General features: G+C 39.9%; 2 protein-coding genes across 3 annotated transcripts; one reads left to right on the plus strand and one right to left on the minus strand.

The window, feature by feature from the left end:
- Positions 1-1,035: 1,035 nt before the first annotated feature.
- clic2 (chloride intracellular channel 2) lies at positions 1,036-8,067 on the plus strand. Of its 2 annotated transcripts, XR_011977913.1 has the most exons (7): positions 1,036-1,277; positions 3,364-3,473; positions 4,604-4,729; positions 5,870-5,970; positions 6,067-6,248; positions 6,393-6,605; positions 6,906-8,067. XR_011977913.1 is itself a non-coding variant. In XM_072663877.1 (6 exons), the coding sequence occupies exons 1-6, from the start codon at positions 1,224-1,226 to the stop codon at positions 6,552-6,554; spliced, it is 735 nt and encodes a 244-aa protein (XP_072519978.1). In that variant the 5' UTR covers positions 1,036-1,223; the 3' UTR covers positions 6,555-8,067. The 2 variants fall into 2 exon arrangements, 1 of the variants encoding a protein (XP_072519978.1); XM_072663877.1 differs by having other exon boundaries at positions 6,393-8,067.
- A 29-nt stretch (positions 8,068-8,096) lies between these two features.
- Positions 8,097-11,015, minus strand: urp1 (urotensin-related peptide 1). The gene is made up of 5 exons (XM_072663878.1): positions 10,866-11,015; positions 10,095-10,223; positions 9,945-9,985; positions 8,954-9,059; positions 8,097-8,422 (listed from the first exon to the last, which is right to left on the minus strand). Exons 1-5 carry the CDS (start codon positions 10,960-10,962, stop codon positions 8,391-8,393), a joined length of 405 nt encoding a protein of 134 aa, XP_072519979.1. The 5' UTR covers positions 10,963-11,015; the 3' UTR covers positions 8,097-8,390.
- Between the last annotated feature and the right edge of the window lie 2,808 nt (positions 11,016-13,823).

Below are 13,823 nucleotides of genomic sequence, written 5' to 3' on the forward strand. Positions count from 1 at the left end.
CTGTGGCCAATCAAATGTGATGGGAAGCAGTCTGACCGACTGACTGGTGTAGATACAGGTACATGTAGACCAATAACGGCGGGGAGAAGGCAGGGCTTAAACAAGGACTTAAAATCCTGTCGACTGTAGCTGTCGATGTTGATGCAAACGCTGACGTGAAATCCCGACCTGGCGCATTTTTCACATCCCAGTAAGAGAACGTATCGGGCAATAAGACGAAGATCACACTCAATTAAGTTACGGGTCTCTGATAATGTATGACGTACTGTTATCTACAAAATGCTATAAACATGCTGATATTGCTGTTTTATGGCATTCAGTGGGGTCCAGTGTATGAAAGTATGTAAGGTTGAGATAGTCTGAAGTAAGTGTGTGATGATTTCGCTAACTAAGCAGAGACATTATCCGCTATTACTATATTATTTAGCAGTACATCAGCAATGATGCAAACTCGGGCATCTACCATGTCTTGGGTGATGAACTACATCTGGGCTGAAGGGGGAAATTGGAGTTTAGGTTGAAGGGGCCTTTGGGCCACTTTGGCGTACCAGCGAGGGCCTCGCCATCACACAGCTGTTCTGTTTGTTTTTACATTTGCGTTAGCTAATTACACTAGGTAAGAAAGAGGAGCATTGTGGTGGAGCATAGTGGGCGCTTTGTGTTGGGAGCCCCTAGGCTAAGCGCTGAGAGTAGCGTTGCTGAGTGGTCAGCCTGTGCAGAAGCAACCTGCATGGAAAAAAATAGGGCCCTGCGTGAAGTGTTGATGGCCTTCACGAACAGAACGTGGGTCTGATCCACGTGTGTGTGTGTGTGTGTGTGTGTGTGTGTGTGTGTGTGTGTGTGTGTGTGTGTGTGATGACGTAGTGACGTTTCTTTCTGCTGTGGGCTCATTCAGATATGTGTGATGAAATGCAAGCTATTTTTGAGCACTGCCTCTACTTGGCACTGGGTTTATATGAGCGGATGCCACGCCCATCCTTTCCAGCCTCCCTCCCCCTTACTCTTGAAGTATCAAGCCTGAGGGAGGAGATACCCAAAGAGTTAGCTCAGGCTTTAGCCAACTCCCACACAGGCACATTAAAAGTGCTTCCCCCCCAGAATTACTGTAGAAGTACTTTAGGGTGTTTTTCACTGTTTTTCACTCTGTCCCAGCTCATTTGTGGGATAACTTCTGCGAGGGCTCCAGGATTAACCGGCATCCTACATACTTACTTACAGAAGAGATGGCACTGCGTCAGAACTCGGATAAAGAACCAACCATTGAGCTCTTCATAAAGGTCAGTGCTGTGTAATGCTTGGAACTGAGCTCATTTAACTCATTAACTGAACTCATTTTAGATCAACCCAGATGTGGCCATGAACAACAGCTTGCTGATCGTTTCCAAAATTACAGCTCATGAGCTAAATTCAGTTCACAGCTAGAAAATAATCCAGATTATATAGTTATAATAGTTATGTGTCTCAAAAGTTTTTTTTTTTAGCTGGAAAAATAGTTCTGGTCCATTTGCGCTTCTAATCTGAATAGAAAAGTGATGTGTGCCTTTTCTTTTTATCACCAACTCACACGCAAGCATGAGGTACTCCTGACAGGACAGGGTCACACATTACTGCTCAAGCAGAGGAGGGAAGGTGGAGTACTCGTTTCAGTGCTGAATGAGACGCTGCTGCACTCTGAGCTGAGATTTGCGGGCCTTTTATCAGCTCTCAGTGTGTAGAGGGGCAGAGATCCACTTTATGGGTAACCCGGATCTCTGCTTTCTGTCACCATGTTGTCATAGTTATGTAAAGCCTGCTGGTCTCGGTGAACAACCGTCGTCTCGTCCACTGCTCTTTATCATAACACACACACACTCACATACATAGCTCCAGAGCTGGGGAGACATCTTATCATCAAACACACACACGAGTAGAAGCGAGCCCACTGGAAATCCCTGGCCCCTTCCTGAGCCGGACACACCCACATAGAGACGCATGCAGAGGGTGTGCATGTGCGCACGCACACACACACATACGCACAAGTTGACGTATAGATGTCCCAGAGTTACATTCACACATCAAAAACGCAGCAAAAAGGGTTCTGTATACTTAAAAAAAAAAAAAGGTTCCATGGTTCAATAGGTCATCAGAGAAACACGTACCGCAGGTGCTGTATTATGGAGACGACACATGTAACTGATTAGATGTTGGGGACCAGTTCCTTAAGTTATCAGCCCCCCTATTTAATTTTTAGTCCTTACCCTTATAGCTAGACACTAAGCAGAAAGTTCTAAATAGAGCTAAAAAGGGGTTCTATGACATGTAGTGATCAAATAACCACTGCCTTTACTTAAGAACATTTTGAGGAACCACTTTTTGAGGCTGTACATAACCTACACAGTATCCTCACACTTCTTAACAGTTCTTAAATGCTAAATTGGTTTGAATGGTTCCAGAGAAAACCTTTTGTGAGTATAGAAGCCTTTAGGAAATTAGCATTTCATGCAGGTTCTTTAAACTCCTAAAATGTCCTCACCCTTATTTACAAGAACCATCCCTGGAGAGTTTATTCAGGTAGCTAAATGTGATTCTGCTAGCTATGCCTCCACTCGGTTGGTATCATAAATGTTCCTATTATAGAATATTGGGGTTCTGACTAAGTTAATTCATTAATTCATTTATATTATATTGTCATAAACAATCCCTTGGTAATAGAATCAGTGTCCAGATACTAAGTACGTGGTTGAAAAAAGGTCCCCTCTGTTTCAGTGTCTCCTTGACTGGAAAGTTTGTTTACTGTGCTGCTTTTGGAACAGGTGTGCTTTGAATGGTCTGAAGTCATTGTACATGGCTTTATCTCGCTCTCTCTCCAAGACAATGCCTGCTTTTCCTCTCTTTGGATCAGGCCCTTTAAATAGCCCCACCAGCGAAACACATGCACGGAGACACACACACACACAGAACACAGCTATTTATGTCCCTTTTCTTTTAGGACAGGAGAGACTGGACAATACACTGTGATTTATCCCAAAATTAGGAATTACAAGAAAGAGTCCTAGTATGTATGTGATTTATGTAGTGTGGACATAGATAGACCTTTAGACCATAGATAGACCATAGATAGACCTTTAAGGTTTTTAAGGAGTTCAAGGTTAAAGTGATGAGACAGCACTGTGTATTGGAGCTCTGCTGGGGTGGGGCAGTCAGGACATGACGTCTTTCTTCTGTGCTTCAAGGGCTCCAAAAGCCTTCTGCTCATAAGTTCCTCTATTTGTACCATTACAGACTGGAAATTGAGAACTGACTTCATTTCAGTTTTATTTTAAGGATTTTTTTATTTGAGGAACATCGCCGCAGGTTGACTTTTCCTGTCTTGTGTGTCTCTAGGCGGGCCATGATGGAGAGAACGTGGGGAACTGCCCTTTCTGTCAGAGTCTTTTCATGGTGCTGTGGCTGAAAGGAGTCAAATTTACAGTGACCACAGTCGACATGAGGAAGTAAGTGCCGCCACGAGACAATAGCACTCAATTAATAAAGGGGCCACAACATGAAAACCTAAAGTTAAGCTGCAGTCCATTTTGAATTTGCTGTTTTTATGGAGTTGTTGAAAACCAATAAGGAACAGTCCATGCTAGCCAATCAGAACAGAGGTCTTAAAAGGCACATTAACATCAGCCTGTTTCATATTAAGGAGTTTGGACAATTTAATGATTGATGTAAAAATGACCGCAGCTGTGTAGTTCATAAGCATGTACAAACACAAGAGACTGCAGAGGAAAAATGTCATTTAGATGTCATGAAAATACAATGGATCTATATAGCACTAAATAGAATTCTTTAACTTATCACAATAGTGGGAACCTTTTTGGCATTAGGCAGAACCTTTTTTTTTGGATTCTGTAAAAAAAAAAACATATGCAAGAAGCTTTCTATCATAGAGAAGAAGCATTTAACCAGGTTAACCAGGTTAACCCCTTAACTAAGCAAGTCTTATTACACACTAAGGCCTATACCTTATACAGCTGTACCATTCCTGATATTAAAAGATTGTGTACAGCTGCCACCATATAAAAGCAGCACATAATAACCTTAAAAACACTTAACACAAATGTTGACTTGCCTGCTCACCTCTGAAGATAAAATACAGTTAATTTCCAGTTTTGTAAATCATACATATTTATGTTGAAATATAACCCATCAACGTGATTGAAGAGGAAAAAACAAACTGAGGGACTCTAAAACAGATGGGAATTATATTTTGTGGCAACTGTTAATCCAGGGTTAATTCAGTCTTAGAATGGTTGGGTTGGGAGTGGTCTGTGTATGTGTATTTGACAGAGGATCTAGGGCCTTTTCTGTTATTGGAAACATTGTTTGCATTAGGCAAATAAAATCAGTTCATTCGGCACCATGTATAATGAGTGAGCATTCGCTCCTGTCACGGCTGGCCTCTCCCACATCCGTGTGCTTTGCGTAATGAGCAACAGAACCATTTAGGAGCCATTAATCATCATCTGCCCCATTCAGAAACAGATGATAACCACAGAGTGGACTGTGTGATTATTAAAGTCATCCACACCCTGTGAGACAATGCCATATACTCATTGCTCCAACTTTCACTGTGTAGGAAGCCCGAGGAGCTAAAAGACCTAGCTCCAGGGACAAACCCTCCTTTCCTCCTATACAACGGTGTCCTGAAGACTGACTTCATTAAAATTGAAGAGTTCCTGGAGACAACCCTCGCCCCGCCCAGGTATTGTAAACATGCAGCAGCTCATTCAAGCTATTCCATTACAACCTCAGACACGATGCTGTCATAAGTGGAAACCTCTGGAGATCTTATATTCACAGCAGTACCTGCATAGAACATTAAAACAATTAATATCATCAGCAATAACAGCAGGCTTTCCCAGTTCTAATGGTCTTTACTGTGAGGTGTTCTTCTCATACTCATGCAAATTACTGTTTGTAATTACTGTACTGTACTGTACTGTAATTAACAGCCAAAATGTCTCTCAGACTGTTAGCAGAAAGTGTGTTCATGTCTATATAGTACTGGAAGAAGGGGTGACTAGTTACAATAGTGGAACCCTTTTTGGATGTTATATACAACTTCCTTTTGAAAGATTCTATAAAGAATATAGAATAATACCATTTAACCAACTAAAAACACTGTAGAACCCAATACATACACATCCAAACACAACAGAACCACAGTAATCAGATCACAGTATGCTTGTGGTAACAGAATTCACATCAATCAGGGTGCCCCCACTTCCACTTCACCGCCCCACAATCCGCAGTCTAATCAGACCATTTTTTAGGTTAGTAAGTAATTAAACAGAAAGTGAAAACGGAACCTGAAACCTGAACAAGTGTTTTAATGATGTTAACTGACCGAGTAACGAGTTCATGAAGAAATTGTAATCAGACTGGATTTACAATATTCCAGCCAAAGTTGTTTATATGGGTCAACCACCTGAGTTGACATTCATGCATTATGGTCATGTAGACATAAATGGCTGTAGCAAATTCATCATTAAAAACTGTATGTAGCATTTGAGTCGTAAATCCTCACTGTCAAAAATCCTGCATCTTCATGGAAAACTTTACAGGACTTTACAAAAAGCTTGAAGCATTTGTATTGGTCAGTTTATCATGGAATTTAGACACAATGTAAAGAACAACTGGCAGATTCACATTATGACAAAAGTGAAAACAGCAAAAATGGAGATACCAAGTTTTTTGTGTGATAGCAACAAAGTCTTTATGTGTATATAAGAGCAAAACGTTTTTTTTTTATATGTCATTGACAACATTGCGTCCATGTAATGGAAGGCCGTTAGTTTTCTGGCTTTCCACACAAACCTGACTCACTCTCTCGTGCCCTCAGATACCCTCACCTCAGTCCACTCAATAAAGAGTCGTTTGACGTGGGTGCCGACATTTTTGCCAAGTTCTCCGCATTCATCAAGAACAGTCCAAACAACAGCAGTAAGTTATGAAGACCTCACACTTCTTTACACTTCTGAACATATTACAAGCGCACTAGTACAGAGAGGTTCATTTGTTCGTCCCCTGGCTTCACAGTACAGGAGCAAGCTTTGATGAGGGAGTTTAAACGCCTGGACATGTATCTGAACACACCCCTGCCAGAGGAGATTGACCACAACTCCAGAGAAAACATCACAGTCTCCACCAGGAAGTATCTCGATGGGGACCGCCTGACCCTGGCAGACTGCAACTTGTTGCCTAAACTGCATGTGATCAAGGTGAGGTCTACTCACTAAAATACATCTAAATAAATGATAGCTAAGGGTAAGAATAGACGTCTGCCTGTATGGATGTACACCAAAAAGGAGGCCAGAAGCAAGACCGGTGAACCTGTTTCTCTTTCACTTTCTCCGATTCTGAAGGTCGCAGCCAAAAAGTACTGTAACCTTGATATCCCTGCTCACTTCACCGGAGTGCATCGCTACCTGCAGAACGCATCTGAGAGAGAGGAGTTCAGCCAGACGTGCCCAGCTAACATCGAGATTGAGAAAGCCTATCTGGGCGTGGCCAACAAGAGGTCATAGGCAGACAGTGACTGTGCAGGGGACACGGAGGAGGCGTGCAAATTTTATTCTGTAAATACGTTTGAATCATTGCATCAGGTTCAGTTTAAAGGAACACTGCAGCTTTTTCAGCCTGATCTATTTGTGATACATCTGTGGCATTTGATCGAAGGGTTGAAAACCACATCTCTGCATTTCTTAATACACTGCATCTGATTATACCAAAAATATTTGGGTAAAACATCACTTAAAAAATAGAAAGTAAATAGAAAATAGTAAATAGAAAACCCATACATTGCACTACCATTTGGAATGGTTATTAGCCAATTCTATTATATTTAATAATAATGTGCATGCTTTGTGTTTAAACAGAGAAATGAAATTTGAAACTTGATTTTGGAAGATGGACTACGCCCCTAAACTTCACCTCCAGGGCCCTATAAAACCTCCCCTCTCACCTCATTTTCTGGACAAACAACTCCTCGCTCACCACCACCCTGTCTCCTCCCTTTCTTCCATTGCTCTAACTATGAGTAATGGGGCTCTCCAGCTTCCAGCACAAACTTCCAGCTCTGCATGGGGTGTGGTTCACATCCGCAAAATATTAGAAACACACTAAAAGGGATTTGTAGATGTTTTATTTAATAGTGTGAGCACTGCAGGAGCAAGGCATTGTTCTCAACTGTAATGATCAATTAGGAATAATTTAATAATGCCTCTATTTCTATTTATACAGGATCGTTTTTAAATATCGATCTGCATCCAGATAGGATTTATTTTATTGAAAACATTGATTCTGTCTGACTTTCTGAATGGTAGTGTGCAAGAGAAGCCAGTGGGCAGATGCTGAACAGCGTACAGGGATACAGCAGACAGACAGCAGGTGGAAAAAAGGCTGAAGTATTCCTTTAACTGACTGAGATAACTGCAGGTTTGTTAGGCGAAAGCTCCATCACTAATATTCTGATAGTGCATGTGCATGTTAATACAGAACACACGCTTCATAGCCTTATAGACCAGCCTGTGCCTGTGATCCCAACGCCCTCGAGAAGCATCACACTGCCTTTAAAAAAGGGGACTGCTGGCTAGCTGCGCAGTGCCCTCTCTGCAGTAGGCCACACGTGCAATTAACTGTACACCAAATGTTATTTGCTTTGTTCATAGTGTATATATGTACTTTTCATCAAAATGTCTATAAATATTCTATTAAATCATAACACAATTATCTGTACTTATGCGTATACGTGTATATGTGTATGCGTGGCGAGTACGGAGCTGTATCACTTTGCCAGATAAAGTCAGATAAAGGGATTACAGAACACCTGGTGAAACTACAAGGCCAACAGTCTTGTCGTGTACATGATTCTGACATTATGTACTCAATGGTTCTTCTAATAGGAAAGGTTATATACTGGTGCACAAACCAACCAACACACACACACACACACACATCAGCACTGTTCAAGAAAAAGGTCAAATGTGTTTTGTGTCACATTTTAATGAAAAATAAAAATCATTTCTTACTTATTAACAACTTTGTACCATCAGCTGCTTCTTGTGCACATACAGATCGCTAACCAAAGACTGAAGGACATTTGAAGAAATGCTACTAACGTTTACAGACACAGTGATGGTCTCAGACATAAAACCTCCATCAGTCCAAGCTTTTAGTTCTCATAGTGTTCTGCCTATAAATCTAGCCGTGTCAAAGCTGTGTGCCGTGTATAAACTCATATACACATTGTCAGAGGACTGCTGGATTGCTATTTCATGGAGAAGATAAACAGTGGGACCGCATTTGTTTGTACAGAAAGGGTGGGGTGGGCTGTTCCTCTGTAATTCCCAAGAGATCAACTCCTAATTTGTGACGCAGTACTTCCAGAAACAGGCTGTCAGAGAGAGAGACAAAGGCAGAGCTTTAGTGTTAAGCATTGTTTCATTTCTGGTGAAGTCTAGGGTGTATCTGGATACGGTTTGCATGACTCCATTTGGGATGTATAAATTCTTGTTAAACAGTTAGGGTAGGGAATTCATGAAGTGATGCCGGAAGGGGCGGCTACGGCCTGCTGTTCTACAATGGCAAAAACATAATTTGCTGTCTAGATATCATTGCGTTCAGTAAGTTCAGTGGAAAGGTTTTAAAGAGACAGGTTCATTTAGCCCTTTTTTCAATTTATGTGTAGATATGTCATCAGGTGAGCATACACACTTTCTGCCGTTGTGTTACAGATTGATTACAGATGACTTTAGCCCCTACTGTGCAGTCACTGTGGCCTTCCCTGTGGCCCTCGCTACTTAAAGTCCACACTACCTCATTTGCTGCTCTAAGAAAACTGGGTCTAATTGTGTAAATCTGCGTCAGTGTGCACTGTACCATATCAGCAGCTATAAATACAAATGCTCAGAAAGGCAGCTCTCACCTCTCTTGTTGGGCTTGGGTAAGTTCTGCTCAGACCGAAGGAAGCCTTGAGAGCGCAGGTTATCTGCTGCTGCCAGTTTCAGCATGACTGCTTTTAAGTCGTCCACCTGAGAAGTGGTTAAAAGGGGTGTAAAGGTCTGACAAATACACTGATTACAAACCTGCTCGTATTTTCAAAGTAGAGGATTACAGATGCACCATAAACATGTTTGGAGACTTCAACCTGTGGTTACAAGCAAGGGAAATTTCACAGATTTTCCAAAGGTTTTGCATAGTTAATCAGGATGAAATCAGAGTTGTTTAGGGTGCTTGGATGTGAAATGCAGTGCTCTATAGAAATTGAACAGAATTTTACAGAATTGTTCACAGTGGTGGCGACAGAAATGGCTCAGAAAGCACCATCACAGAAAACGTATTCAGTTAAACGGTAATGTACACTCTGCCTGTTGCCTAAAGATATTATTTTATGTCAGATTTGAGATCAGATTTCAAAAATTCAAAAATTCATGGTGGCAAAGTACATGCCGGGTGTGCTATAACAAAACAGTTTTAGTACTGTTTTATCATTTGTAATGTAATGTAAATATTGTAATAATCAAACATTTTACATATTGAAGAAATTGCTTGTTGCTGCACTGGTGGTTTAGTATAGTAAATAAAATGACATTTGCGTAACAGGCCCCTGGTTATTATACAGTACAATTATACAGATTTTATTAAAAGTAAAACATAAATCAACCCAGGTCAATTTCTACAGAGCAATTTCAGTTTTGTAGTGTTATTAGATATTTTCTTGATAATGAAATGAATGTCTTTTAAAATGTTTTTATAATTTATTATAATTTACATATAACAGCTGAATAACCTCAGTGTATCTTGATTTCGTGGTTCTGATTGTTGTGATGTTGATGTTACATCACCGGCAGGTCAGACACTAAAGAGATGAAGAAATGCAAGGCAAAGAAATCACCCTATAAAGAACCTATTCTTACCATGTTGTTCATTTTCGCTTGCTGTAGAGTTTCCTTTGCGTCTGAGACACAAAGAAAAAAGCAGGTTTAAATAACAGTAAACCAGCACAACTGCTGGCGCCCACCGGCAACCAGTCTGAAACTACACTACAGGTACTCCGGTTCTCTCACCTTTAGGCCAGGAGTCTCTGTCTCTTTCCTGCTGGAGCAGGAGGGGAAAGACCGTTTTGACGTCTCTTTGTTCACTCAGGTCATCGCTCTGACCTTCCTCCACTTCTGTCACCAGTTTCTGAAGGAGGTCTGATAGAGGAAAAAGCTCTGCATTAGTCAATGATATAAATGATAATTTAAATAATGAAAATATAAATAATAATATATATTCTTAATATAAATTGCAGCCAAAGCAAATATACTAAACTTGCCACAAATATTTATTTGCTCATTTATATTTGCTAATATGGGTATTACATCAAGAGAAACCTTTTTCGCTTAAGTCCACAAAACATATTATAATCACAGCAGAATCCAATCTCAACATAATATATGCAGTATATCAAATATTTCATAAATAAAAACATTAACATATTTATTACAAACTAAGTTGCATTAAAACAAAAATCTATCATGGGATGGTTCAGTTTAAAGTTTAAAGAACTTCCATACAATCAAAAGGTTCTTAGAAGACCCCTTAAATGGGTGTAGAACGATAACCTTATACACCCCAAGCAAACAAGGTTTGAGCTTTAGTGGAACTCTTTTTGGTTCTGTATTCGTACCAGAGAACCAAGTCAGATGGTTCAAATATTTGTTCAAATATAGAAATGAAAAGTTCTTAACCTTTAAAAAGTTTTAAGGTTATATATATATATATATATATATATATATATGCCAACAGATCGAAACCCATTTCAGGATGATCAGTGAGCAGCAACTGGAGCTTACCTTCCTGTGGTGTCAGCACTGTATCTGGATACAATGGCAGAGCCCGAGTTGCGGAGAAGACCACGGCCAGAATGTAGAGCAGTGCCACGGACAGCATGTTGAGAGGATCTGAGGTCACTCTAGTCTTCACTAGCTTGCCCTGGAGGAGGACTTGTGTTTTATATCCGCTCGGGTCATCTATCCTGGACGGATCAATACTGCTCATGTCACCCCATCCCAGCCTAAATGGCTCTGACGTGACGGGCACTCTCGTCACAGGTGCAATTCAGGGTGCACTGACAATTCATAGGGTGCCTATCTCTGCTTGCACAGAGAGCCCTAACAAATGTTTGTTCTCCCCCACCAATCAGCCAGCAGCCAGCCGTCTCTGATTGTTTATGTCCTGCAGGGCTATTTAGCGGTATGGGCCATATGCCCTCTTCCACCAACACCCAAATGTATCATTGTTTACATCAGCGACTAATAGATGGCGTAGAGTGCAGAACAGAGACATCTAGGTTCTCAACTCTCAGTTTCATATAACATTATGTTTTCGGAAGCAAAGTAGATCTTTCGCTCTTTTGAAATGCAGTGAAGAAAGCTGTATCTTATATGGCTCCTGGTTTAAACTGTAGACTATAATAATTTACATTACTTCAATATGACAGACTAACAGAATAACGTATTGTGGGATGTAGAGATGGAGATCAAGATCAAGTGTCCTGTCTAAGATTTTGGATTTTTCAGTAATTAGCTGTGGTTTGCAGTTGCAGTAAGATCTGTGTTACGTCATTTTAACATTACTCCGAAAATAGGTATTACAGAATAACAGTACAGTAATACCTTAATAATATAACATAACATAATATAACACACATGTATATATATATATATATATAATGTTATATTATAATATAATGAAGATATACTCTTTAGCCTAGTAACCCAAGCTATAAACACCTGTGAAACACAGTAAAAACATGTATAGTATGTATACGTATGTGTAAGGACTCATCAAAAATAAAAATTATTATACATCAATAATAAATACTAGTATATAATAATAATAGTATATTTAGGGAATATAATTATGCCATACTTCATTGCATTTGTATAACTTGTGTTGATGCCCCAGAGTCCTTCATTTTTATTATTCTATACAGTTGTTTATTTTTTGTAATTATGAAAAGGTACAAATACATTAAATGGACAATAGTATTGGGACAGCTGCTCATTCATTGTTTCCTCCAAAATCAAGGCTACAAAGAAGGAGTCTATTTTGCTTGTGTTGGAGTAACTGTCTCTACTGTCCAGGGAAGGCTTTCCACTAGAGTTCAGAGCAGATCTGATGTGAGGATTTTATGTGATTGCATTTAGTGACAAGAGTGTAAGTAAAGTCAGGATGTTGGCTGATCACCACCCTACCTCAACCCCAACTCACCAACTCACCCCAAAAGTACTGGATGGAGCACCATCATTCCAGAGAACACAGTTCCACTGCTCCACAGCTCAAGGCTGGGGGGCTTTATACCCCTCTAGCTCTGCTTGGCATTAGGTATAGTGCCAGAAAGTCCCATAACCTCTCTATAGGGAGTACATAAGCTGTGTCTGCAATAGGTGCAACATAAAGTAGCTGGAATAACACCTAAGCTGTTGTACTGTTTATGTCTTTTTACTGAGTAAACAATCACAGTGCAGACTAAAAAAAAGGAAGGGATACCCTAAATTCAATAGCCTATAGAGTCCCTTTAGTAGCAACCACCGCCACCAAAGTTTTCCATAGCTTTAAATCAGTGCTAAAAGTATTAATGTACCACCAGGTCTTACGTATCTTCTCCAGCTTCATGTATCTCTGTACTAAAGTCTTCTGAATGTTTTTTGCAGGGTTCACACCAACTAGTCTTTTCTTGAGAAGAACAGAATTGTCAGTAACTTGGCAACCTTGTGTGCCTTTATTGAATTGGCAACACCTTTCGGTAATTTGCTCTTAGAACCTCTTAAAGAGGTTCACTTACTTTTTCTAGCCTGCACTGTAGATGTAGACTCAATGTGCTCAATGAAAGACATAAACAGTACAACAGTTTGTGTGTTATTAGTTAGTTTGCCTGTCTAATAGTGACTTACATAATGTTATGGAATTAGTTTATTTAAATTTTAAAACTCATGTATGAACATCTGCTTTATGATTATGGCATTGGGCGTACAATCATAATCATGTCACTCTGAAAAGCTGGAATGTGCCTCGCTTAAGATATAAGGAAGAACTGTGATGTAAAATGAGCCAAAATGAGCCACAATCTGCTTGATTCAAATGTGATCATTTCCACACATTTTTACAACAATCTTACATAATTTTCTGTGCACATATGAATCAAATTTAAAGTAAATTTAAAGAACCAGTGTTTTCAGTAAATGTAGTACCTCAGAATACTAACTAAACGTAGTCCTACTTAGTTCTTTCTTCATGCAACTTCACTGACCTCTGATTAAAGTCTGCCAGTATGTACACTCTTTTTTTTATGACTGTTGTACTGGATCTTGTGGTGGCATGTGGTGACATTTGTCGCAGGTCACGGCTATTGCTTGTCTGGTCTGTATTTATCAAAGTGAAAGGTGAGTAATACAGGTTGGTTTCAGATGTACACAGTGTTGTGTGATGATGGATAAGGCTGTCTGTAAGTTTCTGAAATTGATCTTTGATAAAGCACAGTGTCGAGCTAAAAAAAAAAAGAAATCACAGTTAGGAAGTAAAACCATTAAAGTTCTTCATGGAGCAATAATTCAAGATACTTTGTTTTGTGAAGCTACACAGGCTTCTCTATGTACTCTGTGGAAACAGTGTGGTTTAATTCCAATGTTTGGAGTCTTCTCTCAGGCAGGATTGGAATATTGGATTGGATTGGAAGATTTTTTCTTTTAAGATTTTTTCTTTGGCATGGAATCTCACAGTAGCCCACCGAGATGTTGAAAGGGGACATT

This window comes from Salminus brasiliensis, chromosome 19, assembly GCF_030463535.1.
Source record: "Salminus brasiliensis chromosome 19, fSalBra1.hap2, whole genome shotgun sequence".
NCBI lineage: Eukaryota > Metazoa > Chordata > Actinopteri > Characiformes > Bryconidae > Salminus > Salminus brasiliensis.

Bases quoted from the DNA above. Each gene is read 5' to 3' on its own strand.
- clic2 (XM_072663877.1), top strand. From the start codon at position 1,224: ATGGCACTGCGTCAGAACTCGGATAAAGAACCAACCATTGAGCTCTTC. The intron at 4,730-5,869 runs GTATTGTAAACA...TCGTGCCCTCAG, and splicing joins ACAACCCTCGCCCCGCCCAG to ATACCCTCACCTCAGTCCAC. The intron at 6,249-6,392 runs GTGAGGTCTACT...CCGATTCTGAAG, and splicing joins CTAAACTGCATGTGATCAAG to GTCGCAGCCAAAAAGTACTG.
- urp1 (XM_072663878.1), bottom strand. From the start codon at position 10,962: ATGCTGTCCGTGGCACTGCTCTACATTCTGGCCGTGGTCTTCTCCGCA. The intron at 10,224-10,865 runs GTAAGCTCCAGT...TTCCTCTATCAG, and splicing joins AGTGCTGACACCACAGGAAG to ACCTCCTTCAGAAACTGGTG. The intron at 8,423-8,953 runs GTGAGAGCTGCC...TCTCTCTGACAG, and splicing joins ACCCAAGCCCAACAAGAGAG to CCTGTTTCTGGAAGTACTGC.